We start from the raw sequence: 27,023 nt of genomic DNA, 5'->3' as shown, positions 1-27,023 counted from the left end.
ATGTATTCTATAAGTAACATATAACATTTACTAGCATCACATTTCAGATACATACCACTAGTTGCAAAGGAATAGAAATTCATGTGATTAAAACATACTTAGAATGCTGCGCAACGCTCCTAATTAGTTTTTTTTAGAAGCAAATTAGCATTCAGCAACTATATGTCCCGTCTGTTGTTGTGTGTACAACTTCCTGAATTAGGATTGGTTCTCATTCAGAAGGTAGACAACAAAAGCAAAAACGTCAGCAATACAAATCTTCTTCCTTGTAACTGATAATATTATGATAAGGTAAGAAGCAGTAGTAAGCCAATTTTGGCATTTCGCAGCAGTGTCCTTCAAAACACCATGAAGAAATTGAATTCATGGCTAAAATGTTACATGTAGGTCCTTCAAACTGAGACTCAGTGAGTATGGTTACATGCACACAATAATGTGATTATTGTGAATATAATAGTTCTATGAAAACATGTACAGGCTCTGCAAGAAGAAAGATTTCCCTAATAACCTTGTTTACATGAACACATCTGAAATCAGGCTAATTGATTGCACTCTGATCAATGTAGAAAATTGCCAATAAAAATAAACGTTATCCAACTGCGACCATGGTATTTTTGGGAAGAATATTTGATTCTGAGTTCGGACATGTGAAAACTACTTCTAAGATGCATACATTCAGTTCCGAACTCACTTTACTCTCACTAAAGAAGGATGGTGCTGGTGCTAGCACATGCGCAGATCAAATACAATGTGGGAATGCAGATTAAGGTGTTTATATGTCCTAATAATTTGAAAGATTAATCAGAAAACCAGGTGTTTTAATCAGCGTATGCTTAATTTGATTTCAACCTTACGCAGATTAACATAAGCAGAGCAAGGTGTTTAACGGTGACTAACCCCATTCCGTACAAATTTGCGCAACCACAGCATTCAAATGAGTCTGCAATGAAAACTAATGGGACTGTAGTGACTGTGTTGGCATCCAAATCCGGGGTATGAACGAAGTTTCGATTCAGCGTTAATTGACATGGTAATGCACAAATAGTTTTTGATTTCATTTTGTTCCATACAGCTTCCTTCCACCAGGGGTAGCCCTTTTCTCGCATGGCTAATATTAAACTAATATTTCATTAGTAGGGTGCTAATTGCAATGTGGTCATCAATAACACAAACAATGAATCAATCAATCATGAATTGCACAAGACTGTGATGTGCAGAATCTTAAAAAGAATACAACTGTGCCAACCTCTGATCTGCATATACACAAGCAAACCTGCTGACAGAGCTTTCGTTTTTTTTCTCTCTCACCTTTGCTATGTTAATGTTTTGAATACCTTTGCTGTGCCAATCTATTCTTGAGTGCTGTGTGTTCAATAACTTAAGTGTGAAATCTCATGTGTGCAATAACGCATGTCCTAAATTCTCACGTGTGCTATCTATTAAACTCATTTTCACATGACATGCTCTAATCCAAAATGAGATGCGACATTCCTGCATGCCTCTTTTTCTGTTCAAGTGAAGAAAATGACCGGGGACTCCCTAAAAGACCAAAGTGCACAGCCAGTTCGGTGAGCCTTTACATCATGTCACCAAACTGCTATAGTTATGAACTATTAAATGTTTTTGGACCATTGGCTTCCCTGTAAACAGGCACTGACAGGAGGCGCGACGAGAACGCTGATCCAAATCCTCCCAAAAAAACGTATTGTAATAAAACAACTGATTGGAATAAATCTATTGGAATAACTGATTGGAATAAAACAGCTGATTGGAATAAATCTATTGGAATAACTGATTGGAATAAAACAACTGATTGGAATAAATCTATTGAAATAACTGATTGGAATAAAACAGCTGACTGACAGCTGACAGCTGACTGAAATAACTGATTGGAATAAAAGCATCAAGGTGAATAAAAACATATTGGTTGTACAAAAAAAAACAATTTACAAAAATAGTTACTAAATGTTCCGTGGATGACAGTGTGGGGGGACAGGGGGGCACTTCTTTCTACAGCTCCTTGCTGAGGCTGAACTTGGGACAGTACCAGACATCCTCTGGCACCACCTCCAAATCCAGGCACTGGAGATGGAACCAGAGCAGGGAAAACTCACACTACACCCACTTGTTAATGGCTCGATGTTGCGGCAGATGGCGCAGTGCCCCCCAGCGAGGTCTGCTACCTGCACCTCAGCCATGCATTTCTTGTTCTCCTCTCTTCCTTTGCATTTCCTGCTTCTTCCTTTGCATATCATCCCTCTTCCTGTGCAGGTCCTCCTGCCTCCTCTGATTTGCATCCTCCTTGTCCTTCTCCTGGTCCTGCTTGATGAGCATTTCATTGAAGTCGTCAGCGGTGATGACCCAAGCTGGCAAGGGAAATCTGCTCTTCACGGTCGGCTGCTGCTGAATAAACTTGTTTGCCAAGATGGGAGGCATCAGGACGTATGCCAGCCTCGCTGAGACAATGCCTGCAGCCACCAGGTGGTTGATTGGGGTGACCTGCTTGCAGGTGGGACAGCACACAGGGGATGGGGTTGATGCTGCTGGAATTGCAGTGTTCACTGCTGTAGGAGCCGCCAGGGTCGCTGCTGTGGGGGCGGTGGTGGGGGTGCGGAGGTTGTTGCTGTGGGGGCCACTGCGATCCTCACTATCTGGGTGTGGTCATAGGCCTTCCGGTTCAGGGGGAAAATCCCGGCCTTCCTGAACCCACCCTTGATGTTTTCACTGCTCTCCGCCTTGGGGTAGGCCTGGTGCAGCATGGCAGAAAAGTGTTTCTTGCCGATGGCAACACCCCCCCGCACCAGGCTCAGGCATGCTGCGTTGATGGTGAAAACCGACTTCAGGGTGCCAAAGACACTGATGTCCAGTGGCTGCTGCACCACATGGGTGGTGTGTGATGGCAGCAACACCACCTCCACCATGTTCTCCCGGTAGAACCTGACCACATCCCTGGATGCATGCGTCTCATGCTGATCCATTATGAGGAGAAGGGGCCTCTCAGCAGGGGCATGCTTCACAAAGAAGGCCAGCCATTTCATAAAGAGCTCACTGTCCTTATAGCCCTTGGGTGAGACTCCATAAATGGCATCCTTGGGACCCTCCAGGTAGTAGGCAGTACTCGTGAGGCAGTGGGGGAAGATGATAAATGATAAAGATGATAAACCCGCTGCACTCACACAAGCATGCACAGTGATGTGCTCCTGGTGGTGTTCTGTTGCTGATAAATATGCTTTCTGCCCTTCTACACTCCCTGGACTTGGGCTTCTCCCCGAACTACATTTCATCACAGTAATACCTTGTTAGGGAGGATGTTCCTGTGGCGGGATCAAATCAGCGGATATTTTAGAGCGCCACCTATTGTTTATTGATAAAACTCAAACTTTCATTAAAACACAAATGCAAGGTAGTGAATTAAAGCTACACTCGTTGTGAATCTAGCCACCAAGTCAGATTTGTAAAATGCTTTTCGGCGAAAGCATGAGAAGCTATTATCTGATAGCATGCACCCCCCAGAATACCAGACCGTCAACAAAACAACAGATTTTGCGGTAGCCGGCGCTACCCAAAACGCAGAAATAAAATATAAAACATTCATTACCTTTGACGAGCTTCTTTCTTGGCACTCCTATATGTCACATAAACATCACAATTGGGTCTTTTTCCCGATTAAATCTGTCATTGTATACCCAAAATGTGATTTGCTGAAGACCGGTCTGATCCAGAAAAATGCCCCTTTACATGACGCAACGTCACTTTTTAAAATTACAAAAGTTACCTATATACTTTTACAAATCACTTCAAATTACTTTTCTAAACCAACTTTAGGTATTAATAAACGTTAATAGTCTATTAAATTGATCACGGGCGATCTGTATTCGATAGCAGCAAGTCTTGAAATCATCGTCCATGTTTTCACTTTCAAAACATCCTGAGGTGAGCCCAAAGAAAGGAAATGCGTCACGTTTCCAAACCAAGGATAAACCAGCCCCTAAATGACAGCATTGGCGACATCGTGTGGAAGCTGTAGGCGTTTACAGGGGCTTGACATGTATTTTCTTCAGCCAAAGACAATACATTGACTGGCGGATGGATTTTATTTTTGTGTTTTTGGTGAGCAGTTTTTCGAAGGATTTTGACTCCTAAACACGTTATGTTCTAGCCACAGACACGATTTAACCAGTTTTAGAGACTTCAGGGTGTTTTCTATACACACACACTTATCATATGCATACACTATATTCCTGGCATGAGTAGCAGGACGCTGAAATGTTGCGCGATTTTTAACAAAAAGCTGTGAAAATTCGCAGCCTCCTTAAGAGGTTTTAAAGATGAGGTAGGGCTTTATTTCAAACGCGTACTTATTGAAGATAGGCTCGTAGATATTGAAGAAGCCCACAATTGCCTCAACGGTTGCCCCATGCACCCTGGCCCGTTCCAAGGTGTCTGGGATCCTGCTGGACAGTTCAGGGTAGCGAGTCATGAATCTCGACCACCAGTTGTCACTAAGACCCCACTTTCCTGTCAAAATAAAATGTTTTTTTGTGTGTGTGTGTTCATGCAACATAATTTATTAACACAGTTCCAAAGAAACGGACTCACAAATGTGGATAACATTTCCATGTAATCCAACATAATGGTGTTGAATATGTCATTGAAAGAGCAGGTGTTCATAACTTTTTGTACACTCAGTGAATAAGTTAGCATGGAGTGAGGACAGTGGTGAGTTGGTGTTTCAACTGTTGTTAGTTATTTATTTTTTATGTTAATATTGTTTATTAACTGTATTTATTTATTTATCAAGACATAATCAAAGGTGAGTGTGAGTGAATTACTTGTGAGTTCATCAATACAGTGGTTAATTCAATCATGGTACATTTTTTGCTTCATTACTGCGAGCCATCATGACTCTCAAACACTGCGACAGACGCAGTTTACTTGTGAAGCTAACTTTAGCGCAGCCCTAAACGCCTCATGAAATTCGACACAAACCTTCAAACAGGTATGTAATGAAATATTATATAAACTCTTTATAGTGTTTTATTTACATTTTAGAGTTGATAAGTTGGACAAATTGGGTGAAAAAAGCAGTTTCCCTTCACAACATATCTCCCCCTTTCACTATCACTTCGCTACTATCACTCAGTAGCCTTTTTAAAAAAGACCTGGAGAATCTCCATTACCTACTTAAATCATGCAGAAATGGGCAGCGTGGCGGTCTCGTCTTTGATTTTGATGGAAAGGTGAGAAATTGTGCTTTACAATGGTGTTCATATTACAGTTGACCTGGAAGTATTTCGTTTTTTGGGCGCTAAATAAGGTAAATTGTACGGAACTGGGCGATGTACAAAAGTGCGCTAGTTACCATAACACGACTATTGCATAATCTTCCTACTGCCAAAATCAATTTAATATTGAATTATTACTGTGCGTTAAACGTTGTCATTGATATGACATTTCCACCAGCAGCAGAATGAACGACATAAACGCCATGAAAGGGACACATCAATTTCACTTTGTATTCTCATTTTGTCTCCTCACAGCTGACATCTTTAGGCAACATTCAGGACTTTCGGCAACATTCCCATTAAGTCCCTTTTAGGGTTTCGGAGAATGTTCTAGATCATTACCTCGGGACCATAAGAGGACGTTCCCAGTTTGGTCGCAGTATAAGAATATAATAAGGTATTTAGATGTACATATTAGGTCAGTGGTTCCAAACCTTTTTTGAACCGTGACACTCTTTGATGGGATAGAAAATTCTGCTGCACACTTACAATTTCCAATATTATTTAATTTATTTCGTGTTCATTTTTGGTATTTTATTAATATTCCCATTAGCTATTGCAAAACATGAACCATTACATAAAACAGAACATTAATAAACAAGAACAGCTCAAGGACAGAACTACATACATTTTAAACAAGAACATTTGAACTAAAAGGTTATCAATACTGAGAGAGAAAAAGACAGGAGAGTCTTATTATTCTAGGCCTTCATTTATCATTTACATTTTCATATTACATTTGCATTCAGTAGCATTTATCAGTACATACACACAAAAGATGTAGGTCAAATAAGGGAGAGGCTTTGTGCTGTGAGGTGTTGCTTTATCTGTCTTTTTAAGCCAGGTTTGCTGTTTACTTGAGCAATATGAGATGGAAGGGTTGTTCCATGCAATCATGGCTCTATATAATACTGAATGTTTCCTTGAATTCGTTCTGGAAGTGTGTGTTAGTGCTGTGTTGACAATTTTCAATTTTCAACACATTGTTTCTTATAAAAACAAGAAGCGATGCAGTCAGTCTCTCCTGAACTTTTAGCCAAGAGAGACTGGCATACATAGTATTGATATTAGCCCTCCAATTACAGTGAAGAGCAAGACATGCCGCTCTGTTCTGGGCCAGCTGAAGTTTTTCTCTGTTCTTCTTTGCAGTATCTGACCATATGACTGGGCAATAATCAAGATAAGATAAAACTAGAGCCTGCTTTGAGGTTCTTTATCACAGAAAGAACTCTCCCCAACTTTACAATCATTGAATCAATATGTTGTTTCACCATGACAGTTTACAATCCAAGGTAACAACAAGTAATTTAGTCTCCTCAATTATCTCAACAGCCACATTACTCATTATCAGATTAATTTGAGGTAGAATTTAGGGAATGATTTGTACAATGCGTTTAGTTTTAGAGATGTTCAGGACTAGTTCATTACTGGCCACCCATTCTAAAACTGACTGCAACTCTTTGTTTAGGGTTGCAGAGATTTCACTAGCTGTGGTTGCTGATGTGTATAATAATGAATCATCAGCGTACATACTGGTAGATCATTAGTTAAAATAGACCAAGAGAGCTCCCCTGCGGTACACCAAACATTACATGTTTAACATTAGAGAAGCTTCCATTAAAGAAAACCCGATGTGCTCTATTAGATCGATAGATTTGACTCCACGATATGGCAGAGGTTAAAAAACGCCATAACACATATGTTTATTTCAAACAGGTTATGGTCAATAATATCAAAGGCTGCACTGAAATCTAACAATACAGAGTCCACAATTTCTTTCTCAACCAATCATCAGTCATTTGTGTCAGTGCAGTACATGTGTGAAGTGCCCTTCTCTATAAGCATGCTAAAAGTATACTGTTAATTTGATTACAGATAATTACCATTGTATCTGGTCAAACACAATTTTTTCTAAAAGTTTTCAAAAAGTCTGCAGTAAGCAAAGGCTGCTTTATCATTCTTGAGTAGCGGGAGGACAACATATTTTCTCCAGACTCAGATTAAACATAAAACAAATAGGAGTGGCAATATCGTCCTCCACCATCCTCAGTAGCTTTCCATCTAAGTTGTCAATACCAGGTGGAGACATCTGATTCAATGAAAGATGGAGTTGAATTAGTCTTTCTGACCAAAATGTCATTTAAGGTATTCTAAAGCTTTTTTCCATCATACTTTATATAACCTTTCTAGGGCAGGCGTTCCGCTAGCGGAACCCCTCGACAACATTCTGCTGAAAAGGCAGCGCGCAAAATTCAAAAATATGTTTTAGAAATATGTAACTTTCACACATTACCAAGTCCAATACAGCAAATGAAAGAAACTTCTTGTTATTAGTCTACCCATCGTGTCCGATTTAAAATATGCTTTAGAGCGAAAGCACAACATATGATTATGTTAGATCACTGCCAAGTCCAAAAAACACACAGCCATTTTTCCAGCCAAAGATAGGAGTCACAAAAAGCAGAAATATAGATAAAATTAATCACTAAGCTTTGATGACCTTCATCAGATGCCACTCATAGGACATCATGTTACACAATACATGTATGTGTTGTTCGATAATGTGCATAGTTATATCCAAAAATCTCAGTTTACATTGGCGCGTTACGTGCAGTAATGTTTTGATTCCAAAACATCCAGTGATTTTGCAGAAATACTCATAATAAACATTGATAAAAGATAATTGTTATTCACAGAATTAAAGATAGACTTCTCTTTAATGCAACTGCTGTGTCAGATTTTTTTTTTAAACTTCACGGGAAAAGCATAATCTGAGAACGGCGCTCAAAGCCCAATACAGCCAGAGAAATATCCGCCATTTTGGAGTCAACAGAAGTTAGAAATAACACCATAAATATTCACTTACCTTTGATGATCTTCATCAGAAGGCACTCCCAGTTCGACAATAAATTACTGATTTGTTCCATACAGTTCCATAAAGTCCATCATTTATGTCCAAATAGCCACTTGTTGTTAGCGTGTTCAGCCCAGTAATCCATCTTCATGAGGTGCGAGCACTTCGTCCAGACAAAAACTTGAAAAGTTCCGTTACAGGTTGTAGAAACAAGTCAAACAATGTATGGAATCAATCTTTAGGATGTTTTTAACATAAAACATCAATAAGCTTCCAACCGGAGAATTCCTATGTCTGAAGAAAAGCACTGGAACAAGAGCTAACTCTGTTGGGAGAGCGCGTCACGAGCCTGAGACACTCTGCCAGACCACTGACTCAAACAGGTCTCATGAGCCCCTCCTTTATAGTAGAATCCTCATTCAAGTTTCTAAAGACGGTTGACATCTAGCGGAAGCCGTTGGAAGTGCAACTTGACTCCATAGACACTGTGCGTTTGGTAGGCCAAGCTTTGAAAAACTACAAACCTCAGATTTCCCACTTCCTGGTTGAATTTTTCTCAGGTTTTCGTCTGCCATAATCATTCAAACAGTTTTAGAAACTTCAGAGTGTTTTCTATCCAATATTAATAATATTATGCATATATTTGCATCTGGGACAGAGTATGAGGCAGTTAACTCTGGGCAAGCTATTCATCCAAAAGTGAAAATGCTGCTCCCTATCCCAAAAGAGATAACGTATCTTGCTTTCATAATGCAATTTCTTCTTCTTTTCAGTTTAGTCACATAATTTCTCAATTGACATTTCTTGCCAATCAGCCAGACTTATTCACCACTGCTTTTGCCTCGTCTCTCCCGAACCATATAGCTTTTCAATTCCTCATTAATCGACAAGGGCCTTAAAAACTGTTGAGTGTAGGGGGAAGTATTTTGATGTTTGGATGAAAAACATACCCAAATTAAACTGCCTATTTCTCAGGCCCAGAAGCTAGAATATGCATATAATTGTCAGATAAGGGTAGAAAACACTCTAGTTTCCAAAACTGTCAAGATATTGTATGTGAGAATAACAGAACTGATATTGCAGGAACAAACCTGAGGAAAATCCAACCCGGAAGTGCTGTTTTTCCTGAAAGCTCTCTGTTCCATTGCCTGCCTTCGCTCCATTTAAAGGGATATCAACCAGATTCCCCATGGTTTGAACAGTCTTTAGACATAGTTTCAGGCTTTTATCTTGAAAAAACGAGTGAGAAAGATCACATTGCGTCAGTGGATGGCTGGGTGCCAGCAGTCTTTTGCATGCGCAACAGCTTGGAGCAGACATTTCTTTCTCTCTCCTATTGAAGAAGCAACAGTCCCGGTTGAACAATTTTGCGATTATATATCATAAAAACAACATGAGGTATGATTATAAAAAAACGTTTGACATGTTTCTATGAACTTTACGGATACTATTTGAAATTTTCTTCTGCAATGTCGTGACCGCTCGATCCTGTGGATTTCTGAACTTAACGCGCCAACCAAATAGAGGTATTTTGGATATAAAATAATCTTTATGGAACAAAAGGAACATTTATTGTGTAACTGGGAGTCTCGTGAGTGCAAACATCCGAAGATCATCAAAGGTAAGCAATTTAATTTATTGCTTTTCTGACTTTCGTGACCAATCTACTTGGCTGCTAGCTGTTTGTAATATTTTGTCTACTGAGAGAGATGTCCTTACATAAACTCTTGGTATGCTTTCCCCGAAAAGCTTTATTAAAATCTGAGACGCCAGGTGGATTAACAACAAGCTAAGCTGTGTTTTGCTATATTGCACTTGTGATTTCATGAAAATTAAATATTTTTAGTAATTTAATGGAATTTGGCGCTCTGCAATTCAGCGGATGTTGATGAAAATGATCCCGCTAACGGGATGGGTGCATCAAGAATTTAACCGTTTTTTTTGTTTAAAAAAAGAAATGTTACCTTTATTTAACCAGGCAAGTCAGTTAAGAACAAATTCTTATTTTCAATGATGGCCTAGGAACAGTGGGTTAACTGCCTGGTCAGGGGCAGAACGACAGCTCGGGGATTTGAACTTGCAACCTTCCGATTACTAGTCCAACGCTCTAACCACTAGGCTACCCTGCCACCCCGGTTGAATCAGTCAGTTTCTGAATAGGTGCATTCTTATGAATAAACTATTTAATAAATGTGTCACGTCTGCTCCCGCTCCCCCTCTCTGGCTCCAGGTTGCTCATCATTACGCACATCTGTCACCATCATTATGCGCACTAGCACTTCATTGGACTCAATCACATCATTGATTGCCTTCCCTATATTTGTCACTTCCCGAGTTTCATCCCTGTGTCTGCATTGGTGTTTTTTTGCTTCTCTTGTATATCCTCTCCTGTGGTAGAGAAGGGGGGTCTCTGGCTATCTGTCGGCCATTGCCAAGCTGATCTGGCACCTTTGATCCTCACCAAGGAGAGAGAGTCATGACAGATGATTTTTACTCACTGGGCTTCAGCACTCGGCAGTCCCGTTCTCTGAGCTTGTGTGGCCTACCACTTTGAGGCTGAACCATTGTTGCTTCGAGACGTTTCAACTTCACAATAACAGCACCTACAGTTGACCGGGGCAGCTCTAGCAGGGCAGAAATTCGATTAACTGACTTGTTGGAAAGATGGCATCCTACGACAGTGCCACATTGAAAGTCACAGAGCTCTTCAGTAAGGCCATACTACTGTCAATGTTTGTCTATAAAGATTGTATACACCTGTCAGCAATGGTTGTAGCTCAAATAGCAGAATTCACTCATTTGAAGTAGTGTCCACATACTTTGTATATATAGTGTATATATACAGTACCAGTCAAACGTTTGGACTCATTCTAGGGTTTTTGAGTGGCCAGAAAAAAAGCCCTTGCTTAAAGAAAAAAATAGTCACATGCTTTTGCTTCTTTTTTTCTTTAAGCAATGGCTTTTTTTCTGGCCACTCAAAAACCCTAGAATGAGTCCAAACGTTTGACTGGTACTGTATATATATGTATATATAGCAATGGCTAAAATAAAAAATAAACTATACTATGAAACAAAGATAAATTACATAAAGAATGACAGTAAAAAGCTTTGGAGCACCGTTGTCACGCCCTGGTCTAAGTATTTTGTGTTTTTCTTCATGTATTGGGTCAGGCCAGGGTGTGGCATGGGGTTTTTGTATTGTGGTGTGTTTTGTCTTGGGGTTTTGGTGTGTATGTATTGGGATTGTAGCTAGTGGGGTTATCTAGCAAAGTCTATGGCTGTCTGGAGTGGTTCTCAATCAGAGGCAGGTGTTTATCGTTGTCTCTGATTGGGAACCATATTTAGGCAGCCATATTCTTTGAGTTTGTGGTGGGTGATTGTCCTATGTGTCGTTGTTCCTGTCTCAGTGTTAGTTTACACAAGTATAGGCTGTTTCGGTTTTCGTTAAGTTCTTTGTTTTGTAGTGTTTGTTATTGATTAGTGTTTTACGTTCGTTCATTAAACATGGATCGCAATCTACACGCTGCATTTTGGTCCGACTCTCCTTCACACCTAGAAAACCGTTACAGAATCACCCACCACCAACGGACCAAGCAGCGTGTCAACAGGCAGGAGCAGCCCAAAGAGGAGATGCGCTATAAGGATTTCTGGACATGGGAGGAAATCCTAAACGGAGAAGGACCCTGGGCTCAGCCTGGAGAATCTCGCCGCCCCAAAGAAGAACTGGAGGCGGCGAAAGCGGAGAGGCGCCGGTATGAGGAGGCAGCACGGCGACTCGGAAGGAAGCCTGAGAGTCAGCCCCAAAAATGTCTTGGGGGGCTCAGGGAGAGTGCAGAGTCAGGAGTCAGGTGTTGGAGGTGTTGGAGGTGAGCGAAACAGAGACTGTGAAGGAGTTAATGGGGAAATTGGAGGAGAGAGAAATGAGGGAGTTGCTGTGTTGGTGCTTTTTGCATGGAATTTGCCTGACGGAACGTGTCGGGGATTTGATGGCACCTGGGTTAGCGCTCCATACTCGTCCTGAGGTGCGTGTTAGTCGGCTGGTGAAGTTGGTGCCAGCCTCACGCACCAGGCCTCCTGTGCACATCCCTAGCCTTGCACGTCCTGTGCCAGCACTGCTCTCAAGATCTCCAGTACGCCTTCACGGTCTAACCCATCCTGTGCCACCTCCACACTCCAGCCCTCCGGTAGCAGCTCCCCGCACCAGGCTTCCTGTGCGTGTTCTCGGTTCAGTACCACCAGCACCACGCATCAGGCCTACAGTGCGCCTCGCCTCTCCAGCGCTGCCGGAGCCTTTCTCCTCTCCTGCGCTGCCGGAGTCTCCCGTCTGTTCAGTGCAGCCAGAGCCTTTCTCCTCTACAGCGCTGCTGGAGTCTCCCGCCTATTCAGCGCAGCCAGAGCCTCTCTCCTCTCCTGCGCTGCCGGAGTCTCCCGCCTGTTCAGCGCAGCCAGAGCTGCCAGCCTGCATGGAGCAGCCAAAGCTGCCAGCCTGCATGGAGAAGCCAGAGCTGCCAGCCGGCATGGAGCAGCCAGAGCTGTCAGTCTGCATAGAGCAGCCAGAGCTGTCAGACTGCATAGAGCAGCCAGAGCTGTCAGTCTGCATGGAGCAGCCAGAGCTGCCAGTCTGCATGGAGCAGCCAGAGCTGCCAGTCTGCATGGAGCAGCCAGAGCTGTCAGTCTGCAAGGAGCTGTCAGTCTGCAAGGAGCTGTCAGTCTGCACGGAGCTGCCAGTCTGCACGGAGCTGCCAGTTTGCACGGAGCTGCCAGTCTGCAAGGAGCTGTCAGTCTGCAAGGAGCTGCCAGTCTGCACGGAGCCGCCAGAGCTGCCAGTCTGTAAGAAGCCGCTAGAGCTGTCAGCCTACATGGAGCAGCCAGAGCCGCCAGTCAGCGTGGAGCAGCCAGAGCCGCCAGTCAGCATGGAGCAGCCAGATCTTTCAGTCTGCCAAGATCCGCCAGTCTGCCAGTCTCTTCCAGATCCGCCAGTCAGCCAGACTCTTCCAGATCCGCCAGTCAGCCAGACTCTTCCAGATCCGCCAGTCGGCCAGACTCTTCCAGATCCGCCAGTCAGCCAGACTCTTCCAGATCCGCCAGTCAGCCAGACTCTTCCAGATCCGCCAGTCAGCCAGACTCTTCCAGATCCGCCAGTCAGCCAGACTCTTCCAGATCCGCCAGTCAGCCAGACTCTTCCAGATCCGCCAGTCAGCCAGACTCTTCCAGATCCGCCAGTCAGCCAGACTCTTCCAGATCCGCCAGTCAACCGGACTCTGCCAGATCCGCCAGTCGGCCGGGATCTGCCAGTCGGCCGGGATCTGCCAGTCGGCCGGGATCTGCTGAAACCACCAGCCAGCCAGGATCTGGTAGATCTACCTACCTGCCTGAGCTTCCTCTCACTCCCGAGCTTCCTCTCACTCCCGAGCTGTCCTTCAGTCCCGATCTGCTCCTCAGTCCAGTGGGTTTCTGGGTGAGGACTACTAGGCCATGGTCGGCGGCGAGGGTGGACTATCCAGGGACGCGAGGAGAGGGGACTAAGACATTGACTGAGTGGGTTCCACGTCCCGCGCCGGAGCCTCCACCATGGACAGACGCCCACCCGGACCCTCCCTATTGTTTTGAGGTGCGTTCGGGAGTCCGCACCTTAGGGGGGGGTTCTGTCATGCCCTGGTCTAAGTATTTTGTGTTTTTCTTCATGTATTGGGTCAGGCCAGGGTGTGGCATGGGGTTTTTGTATTGTGGTGTGTTTTGTCTTGGGGTTTTGGTGTGTATGTATTGGGATTGTAGCTAGTGGGGTTATCTAGCAAAGTCTATGGCTGTCTGGAGTGGTTCTCAATCAGAGGCAGGTGTTTATCGTTGTCTCTGATTGGGAACCATATTTAGGCAGCCATATTCTTTGAGTTTGTGGTGGGTGATTGTCCTATGTGTCGTTGTTCCTGTCTCAGTGTTAGTTTACACAAGTATAGGCTGTTTCGGTTTTCGTTAAGTTCTTTGTTTTGTAGTGTTTGTTATTGATTAGTGTTTTACGTTCGTTCATTAAACATGGATCGCAATCTACACGCTGCATTTTGGTCCGACTCTCCTTCACACCTAGAAAACCGTTACAGAATCACCCACCACCAACGGACCAAGCAGCGTGTCAACAGGCAGGAGCAGCCCAAAGAGGAGATGCGCTATAAGGATTTCTGGACATGGGAGGAAATCCTAAACGGAGAAGGACCCTGGGCTCAGCCTGGAGAATCTCGCCGCCCCAAAGAAGAACTGGAGGCGGCGAAAGCGGAGAGGCGCCGGTATGAGGAGGCAGCACGGCGACTCGGAAGGAAGCCTGAGAGTCAGCCCCAAAAATGTCTTGGTGGGGGGGGTGGGGGGGGGGCCTCAGGGAGAGTGTGGCAGAGTCAGGAGTCAGACCTGAGCCAACTCTCCCTGTTTATCGTGAGGAGCCAAGGAGGAGACCAGAACCAGAGCCGGTGTTGGAGGTGAGCGAAACAGAGACTGTGAAGGAGTTAATGGGGAAATTGGAGGAGAGAGAAATGAGGGAGTTGCTGTGTTGGTGCTTTTTGCATGGAATTTGCCTGACGGAACGTGTCGGGGATTTGATGGCACCTGGGTTAGCGCTCCATACTCGTCCTGAGGTGCGTGTTAGTCGGCTGGTGAAGTTGGTGCCAGCCTCACGCACCAGGCCTCCTGTGCACATCCCTAGCCTTGCACGTCCTGTGCCAGCACTCCTCTCAAGATCTCCAGTACGCCTTCACGGTCTAACCCATCCTGTGCCACCTCCACACTCCAGCCCTCCGGTAGCAGCTCCCCGCACCAGGCTTCCTGTGCGTGTTCTCGGTTCAGTACCACCAGCACCACGCATCAGGCCTACAGTGCGCCTCGCCTCTCCAGCGCTGCCGGAGCCTTTCTCCTCTCCTGCGCTGCCGGAGTCTCCCGTCTGTTCAGTGCAGCCAGAGCCTTTCTCCTCTACAGCGCTGCTGGAGTCTCCCGCCTATTCAGCGCAGCCAGAGCCTCTCTCCTCTCCTGCGCTGCCGGAGTCTCCCGCCTGTTCAGCGCAGCCAGAGCTGCCAGCCTGCATGGAGCAGCCAAAGCTGCCAGCCTGCATGGAGAAGCCAGAGCTGCCAGCCGGCATGGAGCAGCCAGAGCTGTCAGTCTGCATAGAGCAGCCAGAGCTGTCAGTCTGCATAGAGCAGCCAGAGATGTCAGTCTGCATGGAGCAGCCAGAGCTGCCAGCCTGCATGGAGCAGCCAGAGCTGCCAGTCTGCATGGAGCAGCCAGAGCTGTCAGTCTGCAAGGAGCTGTCAGTCTGCAAGGAGCTGTCAGTCTGCAAGGAGCTGTCAGTCTGCACGGAGCTGCCAGTCTGCACGGAGCTGCCAGTTTGCACGGAGCTGTCAGTCTGCAAGGAGCTGCCAGTCTGCACGGAGCCGCCAGAGCTGCCAGTCTGTAAGAAGCCGCTAGAGCTGTCAGCCTACATGGAGCAGCCAGAGCCGCCAGTCAGCGTGGAGCAGCCAGAGCCGCCAGTCAGCATGGAGCAGCCAGATCTTTCAGTCTGCCAAGATCCGCCAGTCTGCCAGTCTCTTCCAGATCCGCCAGTCGGCCAGACTCTTCCAAATCCGCCAGTCGGCCAGACTCTTCCAGATCCGCCAGTCAGCCAGACTCTTCCAGATCCGCCAGTCAGCCAGACTCTTCCAGATCCGCCAGTCAGCCAGACTCTTCCAGATCCGCCAGTCAGCCAGACTCTTCCAGATCCGCCAGTCAGCCAGACTCTTCCAGATCCGCCAGTCAGCCAGACTCTTCCAGATCCGCCAGTCAGCCAGACTCTTCCAGATCCGCCAGTCAGCCAGACTCTTCCAGATCCGCCAGTCAACCGGACTCTTCCAGATCCGCCAGTCAACCGGACTCTTCCAGATCCGCCAGTCAACCGGACTCTTCCAGATCCGCCAGTCAACCGGACTCTTCCAGATCCGCCAGTCGGCCGGGATCTGCCAGATCCGCCAGTCGGCCGGGATCTGCCAGTCGGCCGGGATCTGCCAGTCGGCCGGGATCTGCCAGTCGGCCGGGATCTGCTGAAACCACCAGCCAGCCAGGATCTGGTAGATCTACCTACCTGCCTGAGCTTCCTCTCACTCCCGAGCTTCCTCTCACTCCCGAGCTGTCCTTCAGTCCCGATCTGCTCCTCAGTCCAGTGGGTTTCTGGGTGAGGACTACTAGGCCATGGTCGGCGGCGAGGGTGGACTATCCAGGGACGCGAGGAGAGGGGACTAAGACATTGACTGAGTGGGTTCCACGTCCCGCGCCGGAGCCTCCACCATGGACAGACGCCCACCCGGACCCTCCCTATTGTTTTGAGGTGCGTTCGGGAGTCCGCACCTTAGGGGGTTCTGTCATGCCCTGGTCTAAGTATTTTGTGTTTTTCTTCATGTATTGGGTCAGGCCAGGGTGTGGCATGGGGTTTTTGTATTGTGGTGTGTTTTGTCTTGGGGTTTTGGTGTGTATGTATTGGGATTGTAGCTAGTGGGGTTATCTAGCAAAGTCTATGGCTGTCTGGAGTGGTTCTCAATCAGAGGCAGGTGTTTATCATTGTCTCTGATTGGGAACCATATTTAGGCAGCCATATTCTTTGAGTTTGTGGTGGGTGATTGTCCTATGTGTCGTTGTTCCTGTCTCAGTGTTAGTTTACACAAGTATAGGCTGTTTCGGTTTTCGTTAAGTTCTTTGTTTTGTAGTGTTTGTTATTGATTTCGTGTTTTACGTTCGTTCATTAAACATGGATCGCAATCTACACACTGCATTTTGGTCCGACTCTCCTTCACACCTAGAAAACCGTTACAACCGTAAATTAAATTTTTGGGGAAAATGCCAACTCGACTGCATCATTCATTGAATCGGATGGCTCATTTATCACAAAACACACTGATATTGCCAACTACTTCAATTACCTTTTCATTGGCAAGATAAACAAACTTAGGGATGACATGCCAGCAACAAACGCTGACACTACACATCCAAGTATTTCTGACCAAATTATGAAAGACAAGAATTGTACTTTTAAATTCCATAAAGTCAATGTGGAAGAGGTGAAACAATTATTGTTGTCTATCAACAATGACAAGCCACCACGGTCTGAAAATCATGTTGGGAAGAATACTGAGGATAATAGTGGACGATATTGCCACTCCTATTTGCCACATCTTCAATTTAAGCCTACTAGAAAGTGTGTGCCCTCAGGCCTTGAGGGAAGCTATAAGTCATTCATCTACCCAAGAATAGTAAAGCGCCCCTTACTGGCACAAATAGCCGACCAATCAGCCTGTTTCCAACCCTTAGTAAACTTCTGGAAGAAAATTGTGTTTGACCAGATACAATGCTATTTCACAGTAAACCAATTGAAAACAGACTTTCAGCACACATTTTAGGGAAGGACACTCAACAAGCACAGCACTTACACACATGACTGTTGATAGGCTGAGAGAAATTGATGATACAATTGTGGGGGCTGTCTTATTAGACTTCAGTGCAGCTTTTGACATTCTCGATCATAGTCTGCTGCTGGAAAAACGTATGTGTTATGGCTTTACATCCCCTGCTATAATATGGATAAAGAGTTACTTGTCTAACAGAACACAGAGGGTGTTCTTTAATGGAAGCCTCTCAAACATAATCCAGGTGGAAGCAGGAATTCCCCAGGGTAGCTGTTTAGGCCCTTGATTTTTCCATTCTTTACTAACGACATGCCACTGGCTCTGAGTAAGGCTTAAGATGGGGAGAAGTCCGTCCATAATAAAGAGCTGCTCTGCCTTCTAAACAACACTATCAACAAGGCAGGTCTTACAGGCCCTGGTTTTGTCGCACCTGGACTACTGTTCAGTCGTGTGGTCAGGTGCCACAAAGAGGGACATGGGAAAATTGCAGTTGACTCAGAACAGGGCAGCATGGCTGGCCCTTAAAAGTACACGGAGAGCTAACAATAATGACATGCATGTCAATCTCTCATGGCTCAAAGTGGAAGAGAGATTGACTTCCTCATTACTTGTTTTTGTAAGAGGTGTTGATATGTTTAATTCACTGAGCTATCTATTTGAATTACTGGCGCATATTTATCCCAAAAGACATGCCACAAGAGATCGCTTCATAGTCCCCAAGTCCAGAACAGAATTTGGGAGGCGCACAGTACTACATAGAGCCATGACTACATGGACCTCTATTCCACATCAACTAACTGATACAAGCAGTAAAATTAGATAAAAAAACAGAAATACACCTTATGTGAAGCAAAACATACATAGGTACAGACACGTGCATACAGACACGATAACATACGCACTATACACACACGTACCGTATGGATTTTGTATTGTAGATATGTGGAAGTGGTGGAGTAGGGGCCTGAGGGCACACAGTGTGTTGTGAAATCTGTGAATGTATTGTAATGTTTTAAAGATTTTGCTGCACCCCAGGAAGGGTAGAGTTAATGGGGATCCATAATAAATACAAACACACACAGGTAAATTGACAAACCTGGATTTAGGGCTGGAAAAAGCCAGTGCGATAGTTTTTACAAGACGAAATTGCAAACTAATGTGCATTTGACACTAGCGCCACTTTAACACCAGCCAAAAATAGCGTCCTTAGCGTTCTACCAGCTCATCTATGTTTTTTAGACGTCAAATCCATATCAATCCAAATGCGTAAGTATTTATATTTATATACGGGAATAGGTTTGATTGGAGAACTGTCTAATGAGTGAACATGTAGTTCATCTGAAACATTCTTACGAGAGTAAAAAAAAAAGTATTTTGTTTAGCCCCTTTAAGCACAAGTTTTAAATAAGCAAGTGATTCCTGCATAGCTATAAAATCTGACTGTAGATTTGACACAGTCAGATTAACAGTCGGAGCAATAGCATATCATCCTCAAATACAGTAGATTAACGTTAACATTTTTAACATATTGATCAAAGGTTTTTATATAAATAGTGAAGAGAACAGGTCCCAAAATCGACCTGTGGTACACCTTTATGTACTTATAAAAATTCAGACACAAACCCATCAATTACGATAGCCTGAGTTCTGTCACTAAAATAATCATGAATTGGCGTCAGAGCTCAGGTCTATCCAGTACAATTTATTTAAAAAAATAGCATGATCAAACCACAACAAACCTGCCAAGAGTGTGTGTGTTGACAGAAGTTACTTCGCTACCTTCTCAAACCTGATTCGTAGTATAGGGCCCAGGACGAAGCCCTCTCTGTTGCCAACTCCGCTGTCCCACCACTATAGCACTGTGCTCCCAGTTCATCCCCAACAAGCTTATCGCTTTGTCTGTGAATATACACACACACACACACACACACACACACACACACACACAGGAGAGAGAGGAAAGAGACAGAGGAAACAACACTAACAATATCTACTACTGTATCTACAAACAATTAAAGCTGCAATATGTCATTTTTTGGGCGACCCGACAAATTTCTATGCTTACCATTTTTAGGAATAGTTTTTGCGTCTTTTTGTACACCAGATTCAAGCAGCTATATATTTTTGGTTAAGAAAAATACATTTCACAGCGTTTTAGATGGTACAATTTTCAGCTACACAATATTTGCTTAGCAACCAGGAAATGGCAGAACGATTTCTGCATAAAGCATCTTTAACACTTTAAATTATATACTGAATGACTACCAAGTACTTACAGTTGAAGTCGGAAGTTTACATACACTTAGGTTGGAGTCATTACAACTAGTTTTTCAACCACTCCACAATTTTCTTGTTAACAAACTATAGTTTTGGCAAGTCGGTTGGGACATCTACTTTGTGCATGACACAAATAATTTTTCCAACAATTGTTTACAGACAGATTATTTCACAGAGACAGAGAACCACACAACTTTACCAAGTTAGTATTTTTATCTGTTTTAAAACAGAAATGGAAAAAAAGTTCAGAAATTAAGATAAATCTGCAACGGGATTTTACATTTCAGGGGGCCAAACTCCAACAACTTCCTGACACACACTGTATCACAATTCCAGTGGGTCAGAGGTTTACAATCAGAAGTTTACATGTATCCGGTGCCTGCTCCACGCACCAGGCTTACAGTGCATCTCCCCAGTCCGGTGAGACCTGTTCCGGTTCCACGTACCAGGCCTCCAGTATGTCTCCCCAGCCTGGTAAGCCCTGTGGCAGCTCTACGCACCAGGCTTCCAGTACGTCTCCTCAGTCCGGTGAGACCTGTTCCAGCTCCACGTTCAAAGCCTCCAGTGATGATCCATGGCCCGAAGCCTCCAGTGATGATCCATGGCATGGAGTCTCCAGTCATGATCCATGGCCCGGAGCCTGCAGTGAGGATCCATGGCACGAAGCCTCCAGCGTTGATCCGCGGTCCGGAGCCTCCAGTGACGGTCCCCTGTCCGGAGCCTGCAGCAACGGCCTCCGGTCCGGAGCCTCCAGCGATGGTCTCCTGTCCGGAGCCTCCAGCGACGGTCTCCTGTACGGAGCCTCAAGCGAAGTTCTCCAGTCCGGAGCCTCCAGCGATGGTCCCCAGTCCAGAGCCTCCAGTGACGGTCCCCAGTCCGGAGCCTGCAGCGACGATCCCCAGTCCAGAGCCTGTAGTGACAGTCCCCAGTCTGGAGCCTGCAGCGATGGTCCCCAGTCCGGAGCCTCCAGCGATGATCGGTGGTCTGGTTCCGCCTGAGATGATCTGTGGCTTGGTTCCTCCAGTGAAGGTCCATGCACCAGGACCGCCACCAAAGCGAAGGGATCTGCGGGTGGGGGGGGACTACCTCCCGCACCGGAGCCGCCGCCGTGAAGAGATGCCCACCCGGACCCTCCCCTTTAGAGTCAGGTTTTGCGGCCAGAGTCCGCACCTTCTCTATTTTGGTTAGGCCAGGGTGTGACTAGGGTGGGCATTCTAGTTTCTTTATTTCTATGTTTTCTATTTCTTTGTTTTCGGCCGAGTGTGGTTCCCAATCAGAGGCAGCTGTCTATCGTTGTCTCTGATTGGGAATCATACTTAGGTATCCTTTTCCCCACCTGTGTTTGGTGGGTAGTTGTTTTCTGTTTAGTGTCTGCACCTGACAGGACTGTTTCAGTTTTCCCTCTTTGTTATTTTGTTCGAGTGTTTTGAGTATTAAATTTATCATGAACACTTACCACGCTGCGTTTTGGTCCATGCATTCCAACAAGAGCCGTGACACATAATAAACATTCATAAAATATACAAGTGTCATACATCGGCTTAAAGATAAACTTCTTGTCAATTAATCCAGTCGCTGTGTGAGATTTCAAAAAGGCTTTACGGTGAAAGCATACCATGCTATTATCTGAGAACAGCTCCCCGCATACAAAATAATTCCACACATTTTCAAGCCAAGTATAGGAGTCACGAAAGTCAGAAATAGCGATAGAATTAATCATTTACCTTTGATGATCTTCATATGGTTGCAGTCACAAGAGTCCCTGTTACACAATAAATGTTTGTTTTGTTCGATAAAGTCCCTCTTTATTTCCCAATAACTCAGTTTTGATAATATTTCAACCGGACAATAGCGTATTCAATAGAAAGGGAAAAAAACGAAGGGCACGCAATCGGTCACATGCACATGAAAAAGCTCTGGTTCATTCTACAGTCCACTTAGAAAATGGTCTCATTTTTCCTCATGTTTCAGAAAACAAGCCTGAAACAATGTCTAAAGACTGTTGACATCTAGTGGAAGCCATAGGAACTGCAAGCTGGGTCCTAACCCAACACATACTGTATAGGCATTCAATTGAAAACTACACACATCAAAAATATCCCACTTCCTGTATGGATTTTCTTCAGGTTTTCGCCTGCCATATGTTTTGGAAACTTTTGGAAACTTTAGAGTGTTTTCTATCCAAATCTACCAATTATATGCAAATCCTAGCTTCTGGGCCTGAGTAACAGGCAGTTTACTTTGGGCACGCTTCTCATTCAGATGTCGAAATACTGCCCCCAAGCCATATAAGCACCTTCAAACAGAGGCAGAAATTTGAAACGTAACAGCCAATAAATAACTGCTACTCACGTGCAAGCATTGGCCACTTAGTTGGGAAAGAGCCATGTTGGGTTATTGATACAGAGTTATTGATGCTGGGTTATTGAGATATGATCCAGTGGGTCAGATTTGAATCAAATCAAATGTATTTATATAGCCCTTCGTACATCAGCTGATATCTCAAAGTGCTGTACAGAAACCCAGCCTTAAACCCCAAACAGCAAGCAATGCAGGTGTAGAAGCACGGTGGCTAGGAAAAACTCCCTAGAAAGGCGGCCAGTCCTCTTCTGGCTGTGCCGGGTGGAGATTATAACAGAACATGGCCAAGATGTTCAAATGTTCATAAATGACCAGCATGGTCGAATAATAATAAGGCAGAACAGTTGAAACTGGAGCAGCAGCACGGCCAGGTGGACTGGGGACAGCAAGGATTCATCATGTCAGGTAGTCCTGGGGCATGGTCCTAGGGCTCAGGTCCTCCGAGAGAGAGAGAGAAAGAGAGAATTAGAGAACGCACACTTAGATTCACACAGGACACCGAATAGGACAGGAGAGGTACTCCAGATATAACAAACTGACCCTAGCCCCCCGACACATAAACTACTGCAGCATAAATACTGGAGGCTGAGACAGGAGGGGTCAGGAGACACTGTGGCCCCATCCGAGGACACCCCCGGACAGGGCCAAACAGGAAGGATGGGGGCGTGGCTTGCAGGTAGTTATTTCTGGCCACCTGTGAGAGTAAACGTCATTCCTGTTCATCTGTTCTGCTGTATAGTTATCACATGTTATTGTTGAACACTGCTGGTTTAGAAGCTTCATGAGGCTTATAGATGTCCTACTATGTAGAAAATAGCAAAAATAAACAAAAACCCTGAAATGAGTAGGTGTGTCCAAACATTTGACTGGTACTGTGTATATATAGTAGAATAATGAATAATCAAAACTATGAAATAACAAATATGGAATTAAGTAGTAAGCAAAAAAGTGTAAAACAAATAAAAATATATTCTACATTCTTCAAAGTAGCCACCCTTTGCCTTGCTGACAGCGTTGCACACTCTTAGCATTCTCTCAACCAGCTTCATGAGGTAGTCACCTGGAATGCATTTCAGTGAACAGGTGTGCCTTGTTAAAAGGTCATTTGTAGAATTTCTTTCCTCAATGCGTTTGAGTCCATCAGTTGTGTAGGGATGGTATCCAGAAGATGGCAAATATTGAGGCAAATATATTGCAAATACAGCTAGAATAAGCAAAGAGAAACGACAGTCCATCATTACTTTAAGACATGAAGGTCAGTCAATCCGGAAACTTTAAAGAACTTTGAAAGTTTCTTGCAGTCGCAAAAACCATCAAGCGCTATGATGAAACTGGCCCTCATGAGGACCGCCACAGGAAAGGAAGATCCAGAGTTACCTCTACTGCAGAGGTTAAGGTCATTAGAGTTACCAGTCTCAGAAATTGCGGGACAAATAAATGCTTCACAGAGTTCAAGTAAAAGATAGATCTCAACATCAGCTGTCTGAGGAGACTGTGTGAATCAGGCCTTCATGGTCGTATTGCTGCAAAGACACCACTACACCAATAATAATAATAAGAGACTTGATTGGGCCAAGAAACACAAGCAATGGACATTAAACCGGTGGAAATCTGTCCTTTGGTCTGATGAGTAGGTGAACAGATGATCTCCACGTGTGGTTCCCACCGTGAAGCATAGAGGAGGTGTGATGGTGTGGGGGTGCTTAGCTGGTGACGCTGTAGGTGATATATTTAGAATTCAATGCACACTTAACCAGCATGGCTACCACATCATTCTGCAGCGATACACAATCCCATCTGATACACAATCCCATCTGGTTTGCGCTAAGTGGGACTATTATGTGTTTTTCAACAGGACAATGACCCAAAACACACCTCCAGTCTGTGTAAGAGCTATTTGACCAAGGAGAGTGCTGCATCAGATGACCTGGTCTCCACAACCACCAATCCTCAACCCAATTGAGGTGGTTTTGGATGAGTTGAACCACAGAGTGAAGGAAAAGCAGCCAACAAGTGCTCAGCATATGTAGGAACTCATTCTAGCTGAAGCTGGTTGAGAGAATACCAAGAGTGTGCAAAGCTGTCATCAAGGCAAAGGGTGGCTACTTTGAAGAATATAAAGTATATTTTCATTTGTTTAACACTTTCTTGGTTACTACATAGTTTTTATTTTCTACAATGTAGAAAATAGTAAAAATAAAGAATGAGTAGGTGTGTCCAAACTTTTGACTCGTACTGTATATAAATATATTTTTTTGGAGGGGGTAGATCAATTTTAATATTTCAGATAGATTGTGGCTTCTATCAATGTAATTGTCTGCATAATTCCGTCCCCATATTTTTTTTGCCTCCTGAAAATAATCTAAGGATTATATTCAAAAAGAGCCTGCTGCTTGGCTAACCCAGCGTGAAAGTGGGAAAAAAAAGCAAATTATGGTTATATGTTGGGTTATTCACACAACCCAACTGGCTAGGTCAACTGGCTAGGTCAAACTAACCCAGCGTTTGTTCTGTCCAATATTTATCTTGCACTGGGTTACCAAATATCCCAACTTGGCTTGTTTTTAACACCTTATTTTTTAGAGTGCGGCGTTTTAGAGTGTCATAACAACCAAATTATATAAAATTAAAAACAATTTCCAAATGTAAAAATAAATAAGAAGCATTCTAGCAATCCTAGCACAGTCAATTTGCTTACTCTAGAATGATCATTTGCGGAGGACGAGGGATGGACAGGATGGCTCTTTTAAAAAAAATAGTTTCCACGCACAACCACTCGCTAAGAGCCGCTGGTAATATGCGCTCCTTTCATACTTTTCCATTGTGAACTTCCCCAGGCTTTCGTGAGCGAATGCGAGCTAACACCCGAATATGGAGTAAAGATTTTGAGTAAACCTGCAGTGTCTACACTACTTTTGTTCTAACAGGGCATTCTCCATAATAACCACATATTTTGAGGACAAATTCAAGTAGGACCTAATTATTTTTAATTGCTCCTGTTAACTAGGGTATGGCCATACTGAGATTCATGAACGGCGATGAAATTGTGTACAGTATATGATGTGTATCATTGTCTGTCAGAAGTTCAGCTCATCTCAATTTTTGCAGATGAGTTGCAGACATTGTCGGACAATCATCTCCGTTGTCATTCTGGCAACAGATGATTGCCATTGAAAAAGCATTGGTTCCATCCACAATTTTTGTACACAAAATCTCAATGTGGCCATACCCTTAGTTCAGGCTGTCATGGCAGCCACAAGCTGTTGTATTTTTCAGGAGTGTACACTGAACCTATGTTACTTGTTTGTTGTTTTTGAGGTGTGGATGGAGACTACTTCAGATTGCTGTTACCAGGCACCTACTCTGTGACAGCATCAACATCAGGATACTTGCCCTCTACCAGCACGGTGACAGTGGGACCTGCTGAGGCTATACAGGTGAGACTGTGTGAGAGGAGAATGAGAGTTTATTCAAATGTTAGGCATGATATCAGCCTTAAAACAATTTTTGTTTAAAGAATTCCTCCTGTACTTTTGTACACTTTTTAGCCAGTAGATCTGAAAGTTTAACTCACAAGTCAAAAATGGTCCCCGAAAATTGAGTACTACATCACATATTTGCAGATACTGTATGTGCACCACGTCATTGATCTCTCTGTCTGACTCTGCTGTGTGAGTATCTTGCTAGCTGTTACTCAAATGGCAGGGGGCTGAAGCTCATTGGCTAGAACTCGAATTGCTAGGGGGCTGGCCCATGTGGAGGAAAATGTAGGGAAAATTGCGCTGCACAGCTTCCAGTGAACAGTAACTTTCAAACTAGGGATTTTGTGGCTAACTGAGGAAAAACAGTAAATCTGCTCATAGATTATGCATGTATGAACGACACATTGACACATCCAGACCAAAGCGGGTGGTTTAAAAAAAACTTACTAGTTGTCAAAGTTCCGGGGGATGTCTTTAATTTCATTTGGTTTTGCAAGTCTGTCCCTCAAACTCAATGTTCTATTTTCTTACTCATTGCAGTTGCACTTTTACCTGAAAGTGGCACCAAAAGACACAAATCTGACACAGTCCCACCACAGCAAGAAAAACCTCTCCTCAGCTAAGGTGGGCCCAAGATGAGACATGGGTGTGAGATAAACAAAGAACACGCCCACATGTCCACGCAGAGGGAACAATTGACAATGTGTAATAAATGTCACTTAAAGATACACCTATTTTGTAAGCCTGATTTACTCCTGATTTGTACTGTATGAGCGCTATAATTTTGTGATTTAAGGACAGTTCTCATGTTCACATTTTGAGTAAAAAGAATACATAGATTTCCAGTAATTTCATGAAATGAATCAACAATAAAAGGTGGTGAATGCTTTACTTTAATTATTAGTCATTGAAATTGATGTGCAAAAATATCTATATAGCAGCATAACACATCATTTCAATACTATAAAGATAAACAATTATTTAAAGATAAAAAATAAAGATGAATTGTTGAAATAATTGGTTTTATGAAATATGATATCTTATATTGTGATACTAGCTTTAATTAATTAAAGGAATACTACACTCAAGTCGGCTAATTCCTATGATTTACAATATAAAAAATAGGACAATATTTTTTGTGAACAAATGTTTCATTTCATCGTTGTAATAAGTTTGGAAGCAACATGTGAAAATCACTGTGGAAATTAGTGTAGGGAAGTCCGGCTCTTTTTACTGACTTTTTAAAGCTGCAATATGTAACTGTTTGGGCGACTCGACCAAATTCACATAGAAATGTAGGTTATAGACAGTGGTGTAAAAAATACTCAATTGTCATGCTTGAGTAAAAGTAAAGATA

At 43.9% G+C, this 27,023-nt stretch overlaps 1 protein-coding gene across 1 annotated transcript in view; it reads left to right on the top strand.

Moving 5' to 3' along the window:
- Window positions 1–26,754, top strand: part of cpn1 (carboxypeptidase N, polypeptide 1) — a 172,218-nt gene extending 145,464 nt beyond the window's left edge. The window contains exons 8-9 of the mRNA XM_042305158.1: window positions 25,503–25,621; window positions 26,207–26,754. Of these exons, the coding sequence (XP_042161092.1) occupies window positions 25,503–25,621; window positions 26,207–26,305 (218 nt within the window). The 3' untranslated portion in view covers window positions 26,306–26,754. The remainder of the gene's footprint in view (window positions 1–25,502; window positions 25,622–26,206) is intronic.
- The last annotated feature ends 269 nt before the right edge of the window (window positions 26,755–27,023 follow it).

The sequence above is a fragment of the Oncorhynchus tshawytscha genome, linkage group LG24, assembly GCF_018296145.1.
Source record: "Oncorhynchus tshawytscha isolate Ot180627B linkage group LG24, Otsh_v2.0, whole genome shotgun sequence".
NCBI classification, from domain to species: domain Eukaryota; kingdom Metazoa; phylum Chordata; class Actinopteri; order Salmoniformes; family Salmonidae; genus Oncorhynchus; species Oncorhynchus tshawytscha.
This window is presented reverse-complemented; position numbering and strand designations above follow the sequence as displayed.